This window comes from Pelobates fuscus, chromosome 13 (assembly GCF_036172605.1).
Source record: "Pelobates fuscus isolate aPelFus1 chromosome 13, aPelFus1.pri, whole genome shotgun sequence".
NCBI classification, from domain to species: Eukaryota; Metazoa; Chordata; class Amphibia; order Anura; family Pelobatidae; genus Pelobates; species Pelobates fuscus.
The window spans coordinates 103,661,247-103,676,760 of record NC_086329.1 but is presented as its reverse complement, the minus strand read 5'-3'; the positions used below and the strand labels follow the sequence as shown (position 1 = coordinate 103,676,760).

Genomic DNA, 15,514 nt, shown 5'->3' with positions numbered 1-15,514 from the left:
AAAATAAAGCATACACGTTTTTAAAAACCTCTATACACTTGTTCAGATTGCATTGTTGGCCATGCCTCTCAGCTAGGGCAGAAAAGAGACCTTCCATCCGCACATGTGTAACTCTGTCAGGCATATCCAATGCACTTTTACAGCATTCCTAGGGATAGGACACTAATTATATTAGTCTCCTCCCTGGAGTGGGTGTGGAAACATAAGAATAACAAACAGGTAAATATGAAAATAAATCATATTTACCTGCTTTTTTTATAGCCTGTGTGAGGCAACCGTCTCATTCAAAGATAACGTTTTTGAATAATACAATTGTCTCAAAGTGATGCATGTCCCTTTAACCAAAGTAGGAATTAATGGAAATTAAATTCTAGCCTTGCATGTTGTTTTTGTATTAAATGTTTTTGATATATTCAAAATTAATTAAGACAACTTAGAGAAGCCACTGAAAATCATAAAATTATATTATTTTATATTGTATACACATAAAACAATTTGCACAGAAAGTGAGTTAAAGAGGAGATTCGGAAAAATCCATCTGTTTTGTTCTTTAGACACAGTTTTCAAAAGTAAAAAGTCTTTATGGCAATATTTTTTAAAAGTTTTGGATTTGCAATAATCTTGTCAATAGGACAGAATGAGATCAGAGAGGCGGCTGTATGCATGTTGAAATTGTTGCTCATTTGGTGGAAAAACAAACTCCAACATTCTCAGTATAAATATTTGCAAGGTATGAACAATGTCAGACAGGTGGGACAAGTCTGCACTCTATTTTAAAAGAAATAGGTGGCATTCAACAATAAATGATCAACTGTTAAGGAAAAGCCGCTCTGCTCTGTAAAGTGCTTTGTAGGATGAGAATCTGCATGTACCCAAACGGCCCTCAAATGGGTTTAATAACGAGCTCAGTGAAATCACTGCCATCTGGGGAGCTTATTGCAGATTTTGATTTGGAGAATTAAAGCCTTGTTAACTGATTTGTTTTTAATTCCGAAAGGGATTTGAATATGTGGCACGTCACATATAGTACATGATATTCAGCAGTAATGAATCTACTGAATGAGTCACAATGCCTTAAAGAACGTCTGCTATAAAATAACGATGGCTATTCCACAAAATAAGATATAAAAATAATAACCAATTATGAAAAATAAGCTCAAGCTATGCATTGGTGGTAGAAGGGCACTCTGCTTGGAGCCACAGGGTACATTTAATTCAAATCACACATAACCAACTGGTGGTTGGTTAATAGCAAGATGCTACAGATATATGTGGATGTCCAACTATTGGACCACCACTCCCATAATGATCTGCCAATCCCTGGGGTACTACAGCAAAATATTAAGTGCTAAAGTGACATATTTAAAGTTATCCCCTGCTTTGACTTGGATTCGACTCTTTTCTGATTACAGAGACCGGACCTCGAGAAGAAGCAGAGGTGTCACTTCTACCTGCTGCCTGTAGCTTTTGCAGAAAATTTCAGGATTGGCTGTAGATCTCTGCTTCTCAAATAACAGGTGATCCCAGCTGCCTGCCCATTAAATAAAGAGGGTGAAATATCGACCTTTGCCTCCTTTCCTTTCGACTAATTGCTTAAAAAAAGAAAGAGTATGATGGACAGCAAAAGTGTCTCACTTACATATATATTTTATATATATAAAAAAGCCAATATGATTACACAAAGTGCTCCAATCTGCACATATCCTCACAATAAGTAATGGTGGGATACAGATAACAGGGCCTTTCAACTAATAAACGTGTATATTGTCCTCAAGCAATAAATCGCATAAAATGTTTCCAAACATCATAGAAAAAGGCACCAGCTATCATTGATTATCTTACGCAAACGTTATCCCTGAAAGACAGATCCTAAAATGAATTCCTTTAGGTTCCGGCTATTTTTTTTGGCTAGAAACTGTTAGCTAGGTTTCATGAAATGTTCCAAAGTGATGCATGACTCCACGTGCGTCTCCGTCACAACCCAATCAGGATCTTAGCGAGGTTAGGAACGTGGCGTGTCGTAGAAAAATAAGGTTTTGCCATGAGTCACAGGGTTTAAAGCTGGTGAGGACTGCAGAGTGATATCACTGAACCTCTCTACGAGTTCTTAAAAGGCAGTTCTGTGGCGTCCCTGTAATCACCCATCATCTCCTTGGGTTACAGTCCTTCTCGTTCACATTGCTCTCACCACAAACGTTCTTTATCCTCTCGTGATTCCGTGAGAGAGAAATAAAGACATTCGAGTGAGCAATGGTAGGAAAGAGTACTGGATGCTGTTTTATAAGCATCAAGTTATTATTCTGTACTGCAGTCGCCTATTTATTCAGCAAAGGACTGGAACATGTTGAGCTCGGAAAATTCCTCATTGTTGTAGCTTGACACCTCTTCTCCCAACATGGAAAGCATATCCTGTATAAAAGAGGACATATTACAGCTTTATGGCATTCACATCAGCAAAGGTCTCATGGCCCAGTCATGCTATAAGGCCCAGTCTAACGGCAGCTAGAGGGAATTGAGAAACGAACCGTTAATTTGAGTGAATTGCTCTGTCTGAACAGCAGTTAGAATTGACATTCTTTACCTCATTTTGTCTTCCATAAGGCAGCACAATCTACATTTTTATGAAGTCTATTCTTCATAAAATTTTCCTTTTACGGTCTAAAGTCTGATCTCTATATACAGACACACAATAACAGGGTTATTCGCTAAAGCAAGAATTCAAAATTCATATAAGAATCTCAAAATTGAAGCTGAAAGTAAATCGAACTGCTTTACGTTCTGCTACTTGAAACGTGAACTTTACTTTAAATTCCCCCTTTGGTAAATAACCACAGACACACACAACATTGCAACTATTCTAAATAAATTGGTCAGACAAGAAGAAAACTTTGTTATTGTGTTTATTGTTTTGAGTTCTTAATGATAACTCAGTGTGCGGAGATACTCAATTATTAGTGATATAACTTTTGGGTTTGATCTCACAAAAGTGCTGTATAAAGATTTCAGTATAAAAAGAAAAAACAAAAAACAATATTTATGAGGCCAAAAACAATAAAATGCATTAATGCATTGTGTCCCTTTAATACATGTATTTTCTTATTTAAAATGAAGCCATCATTAAACAGTTTAAAGAGCTGTGATTAAAATGGTAAATCACCAGTTGTTACAGGAACTACAATTCCCATGATGCTTTGTCGGCATAAGGCTGGGGGATCCTACAACAGCTTGTATCTACCGGACAGGGGCGTGTGTGTGCACGCACACACACACACGTCATGTTCTTACCGGAAAGGCCTCAGAATGGTTGGACTGCTGCTGGACACGAGGCTCTGCTGCGTTCTGTCCATGGTGAGAGCCCTGCCACTGGGGCCACACGCCAACCGCGTCAGCTGCCCGTGTCTGGAATTGGCGGGTCCGCCCCACCTCCGCTACTGAAAAAAAAAAAACAACATCACATTTATCAAACAGACAGGCCAATAACTGGAAGGCTTTCTCTTGCTGCCATGGGTTTATTGGATGGGAGAAAAATGCACAAAACCACACAGACACAAAAATATCAAACTATTTTGCTCTCCGTCAGAGCAAATAGAGTACAATTTCATTTGTCTAATGAAATAGGCTATTGCACATCCACAGTTGGTCTGTTTACTGTAATTATGCCATCAGTGGAAATGTACAGCTACCCAGATTACAAGCTCTCCAACCTCCTTGTGCAAGTAAGAGTCTGTATATTGAAATGCTCTCCAATAACCTGGCCTACATCGAGAATCCAACTCACACAGGAAGGTGGATTCCTGTGGATTGCAAGGAACAAAGGAGCATGTGATGAGATTACACTGGGAAGGTGAATGTGAAGGGAATTATTACAGAGGTCTAAGGATAAAATGGCCAGCAGCTTCATTTTTATTTGAAGTAGAAGATCAAGAAATAAAGAAAGGTTGGCCAGAAAGTTCAAGGGGGCAGAACAGGGGGTAACCCTAATGGAGTTAGTGACAAAAAGAGAAGGAAAAGAGCTGTCCCTAAAAATAAAAGAAGAAGATCAAGAACACATACACACAGATTTACCGAAACTGTTGGCGCGGTTGGCTAAGTTGGGGTAGGCCGTGGCCGCAGGTGACGATGTCGAACTCTGTGAGGACATTGGGCTGAAATTTGCAGCTGTGTTCTGGAAATTCCCTATGCCAAACTGTGGAGACTGCGTCTTCGTCGTCTGCGGTGGTACCTGCTGGAGATTAACAAAAGTAGAAAGGAGCTCAGATACATTCCGATATATATCCATCTATATACAACCCCATCATCCCACTTCATCCCTCTCATAGAATTAAACTACTGCGAAGGCAAATTGGATAAATACAAGATTTGTTTATTAGGAACGAAAGAGAATGTTTAACGGTTACGGTGTCCTCGGATTTCTGCAGATGCTAATCTACATGGGCTGTCACATGCATACCTGTGCTGTAAATGTAGGGCGAGCACCAGAGCTCCAGTTTGTTCCAGTGACCTGTGTAGGGCTGGTATGCCGAGAGATTTGGGCCAGGATCTGTCCGGCGGACACCGGCTGCTGAATAATATTGACCGGAGGTGCCATGCCACCGCTTCTGGAAAGGATTAACGGTGAGATTGAGAAGTGTCCTGTCATTTTATATCACAGGAGGGCAATGCAATTCACTCACAGAAATACCACCATTATTTACGGTTACTGCGAAATCCACATTTTTACAAAGTTTCTAACAGTACCACTGCATCTTGTTTAAAAAGGCAGCTACTTTAATGTCTATCTAGTTCTCCGTATAATTGCACTGGCTTATAATTAGATACACACAGGACGTTAGTAGACCATCGACCAAGTATGTAATGGATACAAGTATGGTGGTACGCAAACAAGATATGCCAACATATTCACTCATTTATTCACAGTATGGCGTTTTCATAGCTTGGACCCGGACTCCTATTTCAGGGATGACCAATGTGTTCCTGGCAGAGTAACTCATCCCTAAATGTCTAATACTCAAATTGTTTCTGCTTGCACGGTACAGAGGTAGATACCCCAATAATGGCTCCCGGGTTTGATGGTTAACAAAAACAAGATAGGGAAATGGAAACAGTAAATTAAAAGAGAAGAAAAGACTGGAGTCAGACACAGGAAGACCAAAAGAAGAAGAAGAAGATGATGTAAATTGAGAAAATAAAATCCATTTAAATGAGCAGAGAGAAAGGAGAATCTGAAGGTTGTATGGAGATGTAACACGCCGATCCATATGGCGAATAAAACACAAATTGTTGGAGACAGGATCCATTACAGTAACATTACTACTGCGGGTTCCAAACTGTTCCTTCTGTTAGAGTCCTGTACGTTTTACAAAATATGTACAGGATTCTAACTTGGCCCAGAAAGGCACGCAGAGGTCTGTGCACTTTAAACCTCTACAAACCTCTATCGCTCCCCTACATGGGACTGGCAGGCTTATTCACAAACATGAGGATTTGAAGTCAATCCAAAGAGAATTTCAAATTCAAGGCAAAGTAAGCCAGGCTGGAAACATTCCCTAAGTCTGTTATGTTCTCAGCAGGCTACTTTGCCCGTAAATGTAATACTTAGTATGAATTCCCACTTTATTGCATAAGACATGCATCAATACATAGAATAAATGGCCCTTTTTCCTGAAACACTAGCCCATGCTGCTCAAACGGTAAATGAAGCATTAAAGGACCACTCTAGTGCCAGGAAAACACTCGTTTTCCTGGCACTAGAGTGCCCTGAGGGTGCCCCCACCCTCAGGGACCCCCTCCCGCCCGGCTCTGGAAAGGGGAAAGGGGTTAAATCTTACCTTTTTCCAGCGCTGGGCGGGGAGCTCTCCTCCTCCGATCCGCCTCTTCTCCTCCCCGTCGGCTGAATGCGCATGCGCGGCAAGAGCTGCGCGCGCCTTCAGCCGGTCACATAGGAAAGCATTCATAATGCTTTCCTATGGACGCTGGCGTGCTCTCACTGTGAAAATCAATGAGACAGCCACTAGAGGACATAGGGGGAAGGCTTAACCCATTCACAAACATAGCAGTTTCTCTGAAACTGCTATGTTTATGAAAAAATGGGTTAACCCTAGAAGGACCTGGCACCCAGACCACTTCATTAAGCTGAAGTGGTCTGGGTGCCTAGAGTGGTCCTTTAAGTCTAGCTAGGGTAGAAGAGCAACCCTATTAATGTTGTAATTTCGATCACACAGCTATTATCCTAGCCACTTAGCTGCAGACACACAGTCCTTCCATACACTGCAAACTCTAATCAGCCAAACCAGGTGTCAATTCGCTTCCTTCATCACCAACCTGAAACTGTCCACTGGCCGAGGGGCAGGAGTGAAGGTAGTGGCTTGGGGGAAGAGTTGCTGGTTCCCAGAGACTCCACTGGTGTTGAGTGCCTTGTTCTGATCTGGAAGAGACGAGACAAAACGGTTTAGCCATTAATTTGAGAATTACAGAGAACTGACAATGGTGAGCAGGATTTTAGACCAAATAAGCGGAGCTGAAGAATTCCTTCAGTTTTCCCTGTGTAACCTCGAACCAGATAGTTACACTATAACTGGTTCCGCTCAGCTGCACCAACACTACTTAGTGATAAATTGTATATTTTCCTAGAAATATCGCAAACTGTTTCCATACACCCTCCCCCCTCACACATTGTAGCATTCATTTGCTTCCTATCAATCCTTTCTTAATGCAAAGATTTAGTAACAATGGCTGACATAAGGTTTGTGGGACAGCGCCTCAAGTGGTGAGAAATGGGTTTAATCTGTAGTTGCCCATTTTAATTTATGCTTTGATATTCCACAACTTTGAAGAAAAAGTGATGCTTTAGCTGGGGCATGGATTTAGACATATTGACAAAGAAAGCCTGCACACTTACTAGCTGGCCATAAGGTAACCTTGAACACAAAGCTCTCAAAGCACCATGAGAGATGTAATACACTATCTGGAGTGTAATCGTTTGGTCTCCTCAGTTATAGACTCTAAGGACCTTCAGAGGGGTTTGGCATTATATTGATGTCACCACCAGTTTAAAAGGAACAGGCTATAGCATTAACCGACACTCTGTGCATTGTGGGTAACCGATCCGCACTGTAGAGACCACACACTGAGAACCTATCACACCGTGCAGCGCTATGAAAACCCCCTTTGTTTCAGTTACCTGAGTTAATGGTGTTGTAGATTTCCGCAAACCTCGGATCCCTTTCCTGGACATACAAAGCTTCCGTTTTCTCCAAGGATTTGTTGTGTTCTGAGATGGAGGCCGTTACAGGTTGAACTGGGACCTACACAGCAAAAAAACAAAAAACAACCACACACATTAATAAACCACAGATTTGAAAAATGAATGGACATTTTTTTTTTTTTTTACAAAACATTGAAATTAAGCCACAGAAGTCAAATTCCTTCTAAAATACTTAAAGGGGTTAAGAGAGAACCAAGACTATAAAAAAAAAAAAACAGTTAACCCCCAATGTGATCAACGATAGAGTACAGCCCCAGCTTGTGACCACCCTTTTCCATTGCTATTGTACGTACATGGATCTTTAAACAGATTGATTTACTTTCCACTGATTTAACCTTTATGCCATTACAAGTGCTCCAGATTATTTATTTTTGCTTATTCGCCATTTTGACAGCGGGAACGAGTGGTGTTTTGTGTCTGATTATTTCATCCCTACACATTTGGATTGCTCAACATATCACTTTTGGCTTTTGGTTAACATTCGATAGAAGCCAGGAAGAACCTGGACTTACAACCTCGCGTTTGTTTAGTCATTTTGCAGATAAACCTTTCAGATGCATCTATGCAGAAAAGGAGTCGCTCCCCCAGCACTAATTATACTAACGGATTACTGCCCCTTTAAAAAGACATCAGGACTTCCGTTCACTGACCTGTGTGTGGTTGTAAGCGGCCATTGTATCCCTGCTGGGGACCACGTCCAGTTCGGATTGAGAAGGTTTTGGCTGTTGCCTAAGTACCATGGGGAAATGAAACAATTTAATATTCGTCTATTGAAGCTCATTAATATTTTATACCCTATAAACAAGCAATAAAAAGTACCAGATCTCTGGCCACAATCCTACTATAGATGACATCAAGAACAAGAATCAAGAATGCTGTCCTGGTGGAGCAATTTCATTTTAACACATCAGGGAGTTATGTGGGATTCAGACATTAAAATTTTCACATAAAGATTGATTTCTGATCAATTTATTTTTTTCCCTTTTTTGAACCTCCTGTTTTTAGACCTACATCGTTCTAGACAGAATCTCAAGGGAAGCCATAGCAGAAACTCACCTCCCTGCCAGCGGACCTGGTGCCATCTCCATGTTGTGCGTAATGCCATGGGTGAGCGAAGGCCTCGGCACGCTGTTGGACAAAGTGGGCCGTGACTCCTGGTTAGAGTTCCTGGAAGCAGTTAAAGCAGAATGAATATTTGTGCAGGGACACGATCCGTTTCAGAATACACATTAATTACATCTAGAACTTGGACTTAATTTTAGCAGTACAGGACAGTGAGATCACATCAGCTCAGATATAGGAGAGGAGTTCAGAAAACATATAATCCGGGCTCGTTATTCAAAATATATTTAGCGATAAAAATACTGAAAATTATTACAAGTCAGATACGGAGATCTAGACCAGGCTTATGTAAATGAAGACGTCTTGAATTTTACTTGAGTGTTACGTTATTCCATTAGCTGCACACAGTGGGTTAATTTAAAAAAAAAAAAAAAAATTTTAGGCCAAGCATAAAAAATAAGAATGATACATTTGATAGAAACTGATCTTCTACCACATTTTAGCCAGAAACACAAGGTGCCAACGAGACCCTGAAAGTAGCGTGTTGTATTATGTTTTTAACGCCTGTAATCAGTAATATACGTACTTCACATTTGTGTTTGTGCAGATGATATACTCAATCTCATCAGAGTATGGGTTCTGGAAGGTGAAAGAGCTGGTTCTTATCAGAAGCCACTCGCGGTTTTTGGATCTGAACCGGAACATAACAGAGAGAACTTGGCCTTTTAATTTTACCACCTGGAACAAGAGACAACGTATAAGATTAAATCCCAGCCCCACATGATAAAATAAAACATTGAAAAACATTTTTTTTTTTTTAAATCCTGGAGAGTCCCTTTCACATAATTTACCTGCTGTAAACTGTCCCTTAAAAGCTGCTGGTCCTCTGGGTGAGCGAAGTCCACAATATCTTTTCCTAAGAGTTCCTGCGGCAGAAGAAAGATATTTATAAGAAGTGTTTGTTTAAGGGCGAACAAACTAGATGTTCCTATACAACAAGCACAATCCTTGAAAAGCTCATACAAGGCTTGGCTGGGCTGGTGCTCACCTGAGGTTGGTAGCCAACTGTGGCTGCACACCGGTGATCCACAAAAGTGAACATGCCGTCTACATTATGTCGGGAAATGAACTCAGAGGGCTGGCAGATGCTATTCATGTCTGTGCAGTTGGGAGAGCTGGTGACCTGAAATGGAATTAAAAGGATTACAGATGGAGCAGAATGCAGACATTAAGACAGAGTAAATGCCATGAGACCACATTTCTATATCACTAAAAAAATAAAAATAAAAACACTTAACAGTCTATTAAATATTTTTTATTAACCATCAACAATTCCTCCACGTAGTAAAAATGATGGTAGTGTAGTCAGCAAGATATTTATACAAACAGATTGAATAGGATGTGAGGACCAGAATGCCAGCAATCTAGTGTAGAATTTTTAAATAAAGTTCTTGACAAAACTGGAGGAATTATAAGAGCCCCGTTCATGAGCGACCATTCGGGGGAATCTAGTCATTGTGAGTAGAATTACTGTGAACAGTGATTCATCATAAACATACAAGAACAGCTTCTTACCTGCAAACGGCCAATGGCCACCAGACAAAACTTGTTGCTCTGTCCTGCATCTGGGTCATCTTCAGGTAAACTGACACCTGGGTGAGGAAGACGGAGAACAAGTTGTTATTAGCAATAATCAGCATGGTTTTATGAAACATGGGCCATGTCAAACTAACCGAATTGCATTCTACGAAGAAGTAGAAATATCGATCAGGGTGTTGCAGTAGATGTGATTTACTTGGATTTTGGCATTTGATACAGTTCCACACAGTAGATTAGTGTTTAAACCCAAAGAAATTGGTCTAGATGACAATTCCTTGTTCTTGGGTAGAACATTAGCTTAAGGATAGAGTACAACGCGTTGTCATTAATGGTAAATTTTAAAGCTGGACAGAGGTGGCAAGTGGTGTCCTTCAGGGTTCAGTTCTGGGACCCATTCTCTTTAACATGTTAATAAATGATCTTGAAGAAAGCATTGAAAGTCATGTTTCAGTGTTTGTAGATTATACAAAACTCTGTAAAGTAATACAATGCGAGCAACATATTACTTTGCTGCAGACTGGGGGGCTGGGCACTCAAATGGCAGATTAAATGTATTGCACATAAATGTAAGGTTATGCACTTTGTGATAAAGAATGCACAAGCAACTTATACCCTTAATGGAAGCGAATTAGGGAGAACAACACATGAGAAGGATTTATGAAATGCTTTAGACAAAAAAAACAAGGCAACAATGTGCAATGCCAATCCGCAGTTGGCAAGTAAGGTAGTTTTGTATTAAAAGCGGCATTCATTTTAGGGATGAAAATATAATTTTAGCTCTTTATAAATCACTGGTAAGACCACATCTTGAATATGCTGTGCAATGTTGAGCACCTGTTCTAAAGAAGCATATTATGGCACTAGAAAAAGTGCAGAGGCGGGCTACAAAATTGATTAAAAAGGAATGAACATTTTCGTTATGAAGAAAGTTAACAAATTTAAATCTCTTTAGTTTGGAAAAATGGCGCCACAGAGGAGATATAAAATTATACAAACATGTTCAGGGTCAATGCAAACAATTGCCTGGCAATCTTTTAAATAGGACTATAAACAGAACACATGGTCACAAAGTCGGAAATTCAGACTGGAATAAAGGAGATTTCATCTAAGGCAAAGGAAAGAGGTTTTTTACAGTAAGAACAATGATGATGAAGAATTATTTGCCTGAACAGGTGGTTTTATCAGAGTCTATACAGATGTTCTAATAGCAAATGCATAAATACTTTTTAAAAACCTAATATTCAGGGATATAATTTTTAATGTGTGGGGTATTAGCTTTTTGATCCAAGGAGATATCTGACTGTCATTCTGGGGTCAAGAAGGAATTTTCTCCTAGTCTGTTGCAAAATTAGGAAGCGCTTCAAACTGTTATTTTTTTTTTTACTTCTTTTGGATCAATAGCAAATACCAAATGTGAGAAAGGATTAACTTGATGGACGCATGTTTTTCAGCCTATGTAACTAAAATATGAGAACTATATATCTTAATTAGTCTGGACTGGTAAACGGCAAAGGTTTATGGTGAGGAATTTATTGAAACCCACTAGGATGTTTAACAGGATATAAATATTTTGTTTAATAAACCGGAGCAGTGAAACCCACTGGAGAATGCTGAATCTCTGGATTATATGCTGGATGCCATCGTTGCACACTCTACATGGATTTCTGAAGTGTGTCCTCAGATGACCCGGACAGTGAAGAATTCCAGGGAATATTCCTGGTTTGATTCTGATAGTTTGTATCAGTTTATGTAATAACAGGTTATTGTAAAATCTAAAAGAATCAGGGTGAAAAGGTTCTAAATGAAGACTTTGATAAGAGGGCTTACCTGCTGGTGGCCATGCCTTAATGTACCCAGTACAGTGTACGACCATAAACTGGGAATCTCCTTCTTTGGGTGGACCCAATCCGTTCCTACAATACCAAAATATTACAGTAAATACACAATGTGTTACAAGAGTTTCACTACTACACCGATTGAATGTGGCCAAGCCGTTCATCGCAACAACCCACCAGTTATGTTTTAGCTATACTAAACAGTAAATTGTGTGCTAAAATCGATTGTGTCGTCAGTCAAAACCTCCGACACAAATAAGCAATATTTAACTTTGCAAAACCACTGGCAGTATGGTGTGATTATTGCACCACCTCAAGTGGATTTGTTGCAGAGATATTTACTCTGTGCCACCTTTACACCCACACCGCTGTGTAATGCAGGAATTAGAAGCAGTCACTTAACACATATTGCCGAGGTTTCCAGCTGAGCCCCTTGTAGATACATGGACAGGACCAAGATCATATTACCTGCATCTATTTCTCATAAAGCTGAGCCGGTTCATGGAGGTTGGGTCAATAGCAGAATTACCACACCTGTACAAAGACACGACCACAAAGAATACAGCCCATTAGCATAAAGCACATAAAGCCCATAGCACAGTAAAATGATAAACAGATTCTTTAGCAGAATGACTCCGAGGGAAATTAGTAATCAATGAAATAATGTTACCTCATCCTACAAATAAACGATCTCCGGGATCCCATGCACATTCTCATGGAGGACTGCTGTCCCTCTTTCTTCACTGTACCCGTTTTCAAGTCCAGGATCCGTCCTGAAAGAGGAAGCAGTGATTTGTTACAATGTGCCAATGTGTGACATATTGCTGGGCTCAGGGGCACAAATGAAAATTCAACGTCCATAAAGAAAGAGGAGCTTGAGGTCACCTGTCATTGCATTTTCGGCTGTGGAGAGCTGCTCGCGCAGTTTGTCCACATCATCTGGATGGACTTGATCATACAAGGTGCTTCCAAACCATTCAGACTGAGGTTGATTAAGGACAGGGGTGACAGAGTCCGACACATACACTATACGGCCTGTTTCACAGGACACCACAAAGAGAAAGCCATCTGCTGCCTCTAAAATCAGGTGTTTCAGCTCCTATACAAATCCAAATATCAGACAATATACGGTTATATTAAACAGCTTAAAGAAATACGAATATCATTTAATACCATGCCAGCATAACATGGCGGTTTATCAGTTAAATCGGAGAATGTTTAATATTGTGCTTTCTTACCACTATAGTTAACAAATGGGTGTTATTGAAGGGTGAGAATTAAATACAGAAATCTACACCGCTGTATGTAGCTCAATTAAATAGACACTTTAAACAACCATAGTTGACAAACAATTATCGTGCAAGATGGTCCTATTCCTCTCCAACTTTGCTTAGGACTGCCAGGGTTAGTTACTAAAGTGTGAATTGTGGGGAATTCAAAGTGAATTTCAAATTTTGGGTTAAGCTAGCCACTATGAGAACAAAACTATCTGTACCTGATCAGTGAGGAAGGAGGGCTTATAGGTGCCGTCTGTAGAAGTGTTCCCAGTGCCTCGGAGGGACTTCATATGAGAGACAGCCATGCGCAGGATGGTGAGTTTGTCTGGCTTGCGTGCCAGAGCGCTGCATGTGGGCACCATGTCTGACAGCTCTGTGATGTACGCGGTCATCTTATTCCTTCGTCGGCGTTCAATCTCACTGTGGTTCTCCCTGCAGCGAGACAGATAACTCAGCAACTTCAAATTTATTAAGAAGGAAATTGTGCAGAACAAAACAAGGAAAAAAAATTTCTCTCTTCAGGATTATGTATGGACACCGTGCTATCATGCCAAACATGCACAGCAGTGAGGAGAAAATCAGATTAAAACAGAAGAAACAAGCTGTTAAAGATCAAACTTATAGAAAAACAAACAAACCCACAACAGGTCCTTAAGGCGAACCAACCCAAGCAGCACATAAAGCTGCTGATGGAATCCAATCCCGTGACGTCTTCTAGGATAAAGAACCTTAAGAAACGCCTTTTGAAAAAAATAGACTGAGGCTCTACCAACTGGATAGGGAACCCATGCCATGAAAAATCCTCTCCTTCAAGGCGGTCATTTCTCTGAGCTTGAAAACAAAGCAAAACATTCTGCACCTCTCAAGTACACAGCTTTGGGCAGAAGTAGAGGAATTAAACTCAAGTACCTCTAGTTTTTTTCCCCCTCATGTTTCTCATGGGTACGACCTCTTCCCTGTTGTCTGAACAAAAAGAACAAGTCTAGCTAGAAGCAGAGAGTGATGGCTTCTCATGCCTATTTTTTAAAAAATAATCTTGCAATTACAATCTATAGTGCTGGCATATTCTGCACCGTGAGGCCCAGGGAGACTTATAGTTGGTGGGAAGAGCCAATTTGATGGAAGGACCGATAGTCACCAAAAACAAACAAAAAAACTTTTTTATTTGACGGTTCGTCATCTCTCTGATGTTTGTGGTGTGACAGGAAGTGACGTGAACGTTTTTACACAAGGATTGAATAAGCAGCATGTGAAATCAATACAACAAGAACCATCAAATTACATAAATCGGGAACATCAAAAGAGTAATTTTATTTCCCATTAACTGGCTTCAAAAGGGTTGTAGGAGAACACCTGTATACGGACACAGTATCCCCTAGTCTCACAACACATTCATCAGTTTCAGGAGAACTATGATAGAAAGGGAAAATGCCAATTTTAGGACTGTACAGTCACTGCTTGAATATTCTGCTCATGGGTTCATTCTACGAAATCAGCCCCATTGTTTGAGAATGCACATTCCCAAACTGGAAGACCCATAAGTCAAACTGGTACATGTGTATCTAACATAATGCCTAAAGTATATGCAACTGCTTGGGTAAACTTATTATGTGAGAGAGAGAGAGAGTGTGTGTGTGTGTGTGTGTGTGTGTGTGTGTGTGTGTGTGTGTGTGTATACGTACAAGCAGTTGCATATACACCTAACCGTATCCCGTTTAGCACCTAGAGGACCAGTCTGCTGTACCGATTTCAGAGAACTTGGCCTCTGGACCGTACACGTGTGGCTGGCTTCACAAACAGGGCTTTAGAGGCAGTCTAACTAGTAAGTGATCTATTTGCTCTGGTGGAACTTCATAAACTAAAAAGGAGATCCAGTAGGTGTACGCATGAGGGATGGGAGAGAGAACGGGTTGATAAACTGGTTAAAAAAAAAATTAATAAAAAATTCTACACATCAAATTTTTTCCTTAATTTAAATACAAAGTAAGAACAGACATAATATATAGCAATACAAAGAAATGGAGGAAAAGGGGTGGGGGGCGGGGAAATAAAGGGAAATGTGGCAAATAAAGGGAAACGTTGCATAATTTCACTTCCTCCCATTAGAATGCCTCTTTATTACAATGTTATATCAGTTATGAGAACAGTCGTTAGGCACCACGCTTTAATGGACCCAGTTAGATACAAGGATATTACCAGCAATGCATAATGCATTTACTGCAGCTGTAGTCTGAGCGTCTAATAAACTGGGGCTGCAGACTGGTCCATGAGAAATCAGTAATGGTTCTTTAACTTCCAGACACTTTGCACTTTGCACACTGAAGAAAGCAGGAAGTCCTTCAATGCTGCATTGTACAGGAACCCGGCTTGGGTGCTACAAGAATGGGGAATGCCTAAAACGCAGCCACGAACTACGTATAGAACAACGGAACCCGAGAGTGTAACTGAACCTGGGAAGAAATGCCTTCAAGTGAACG

The 15,514-nt window shown here is 40.3% G+C and overlaps 1 protein-coding gene across 7 annotated transcripts in view; it reads right to left on the bottom strand.

Moving 5' to 3' along the window:
- Positions 1-446: 446 nt before the first annotated feature.
- The window catches only part of ARNT (aryl hydrocarbon receptor nuclear translocator), a 40,262-nt gene continuing 25,194 nt past the window's right edge, over positions 447-15,514 (bottom strand). For 2 of the 7 annotated variants that reach the window (XM_063440094.1, XM_063440100.1), the window contains exons 5-21: positions 13,256-13,469; positions 12,646-12,859; positions 12,431-12,533; positions 12,229-12,294; positions 11,753-11,838; positions 9,902-9,978; positions 9,375-9,509; positions 9,178-9,252; positions 8,913-9,064; positions 8,321-8,431; positions 7,915-7,993; positions 7,181-7,304; positions 6,322-6,424; positions 4,451-4,598; positions 4,054-4,225; positions 3,286-3,431; positions 447-2,409 (exon numbers count right to left, since the gene is read on the bottom strand). In XM_063440094.1, coding sequence (XP_063296164.1) covers positions 2,320-2,409; positions 3,286-3,431; positions 4,054-4,225; positions 4,451-4,598; positions 6,322-6,424; positions 7,181-7,304; positions 7,915-7,993; positions 8,321-8,431; positions 8,913-9,064; positions 9,178-9,252; positions 9,375-9,509; positions 9,902-9,978; positions 11,753-11,838; positions 12,229-12,294; positions 12,431-12,533; positions 12,646-12,859; positions 13,256-13,469 — 2,095 coding nt within the window. In that variant the 3' untranslated portion in view covers positions 447-2,319. The remainder of the gene's footprint in view (positions 2,410-3,285; positions 3,432-4,053; positions 4,226-4,450; positions 4,599-6,321; positions 6,425-7,180; positions 7,305-7,914; positions 7,994-8,320; positions 8,432-8,912; positions 9,065-9,177; positions 9,253-9,374; positions 9,510-9,901; positions 9,979-11,752; positions 11,839-12,228; positions 12,295-12,430; positions 12,534-12,645; positions 12,860-13,255; positions 13,470-15,514) is intronic. The other 5 variants (XM_063440096.1, XM_063440095.1, XM_063440099.1 and 2 more) reach the window with 5 other exon arrangements.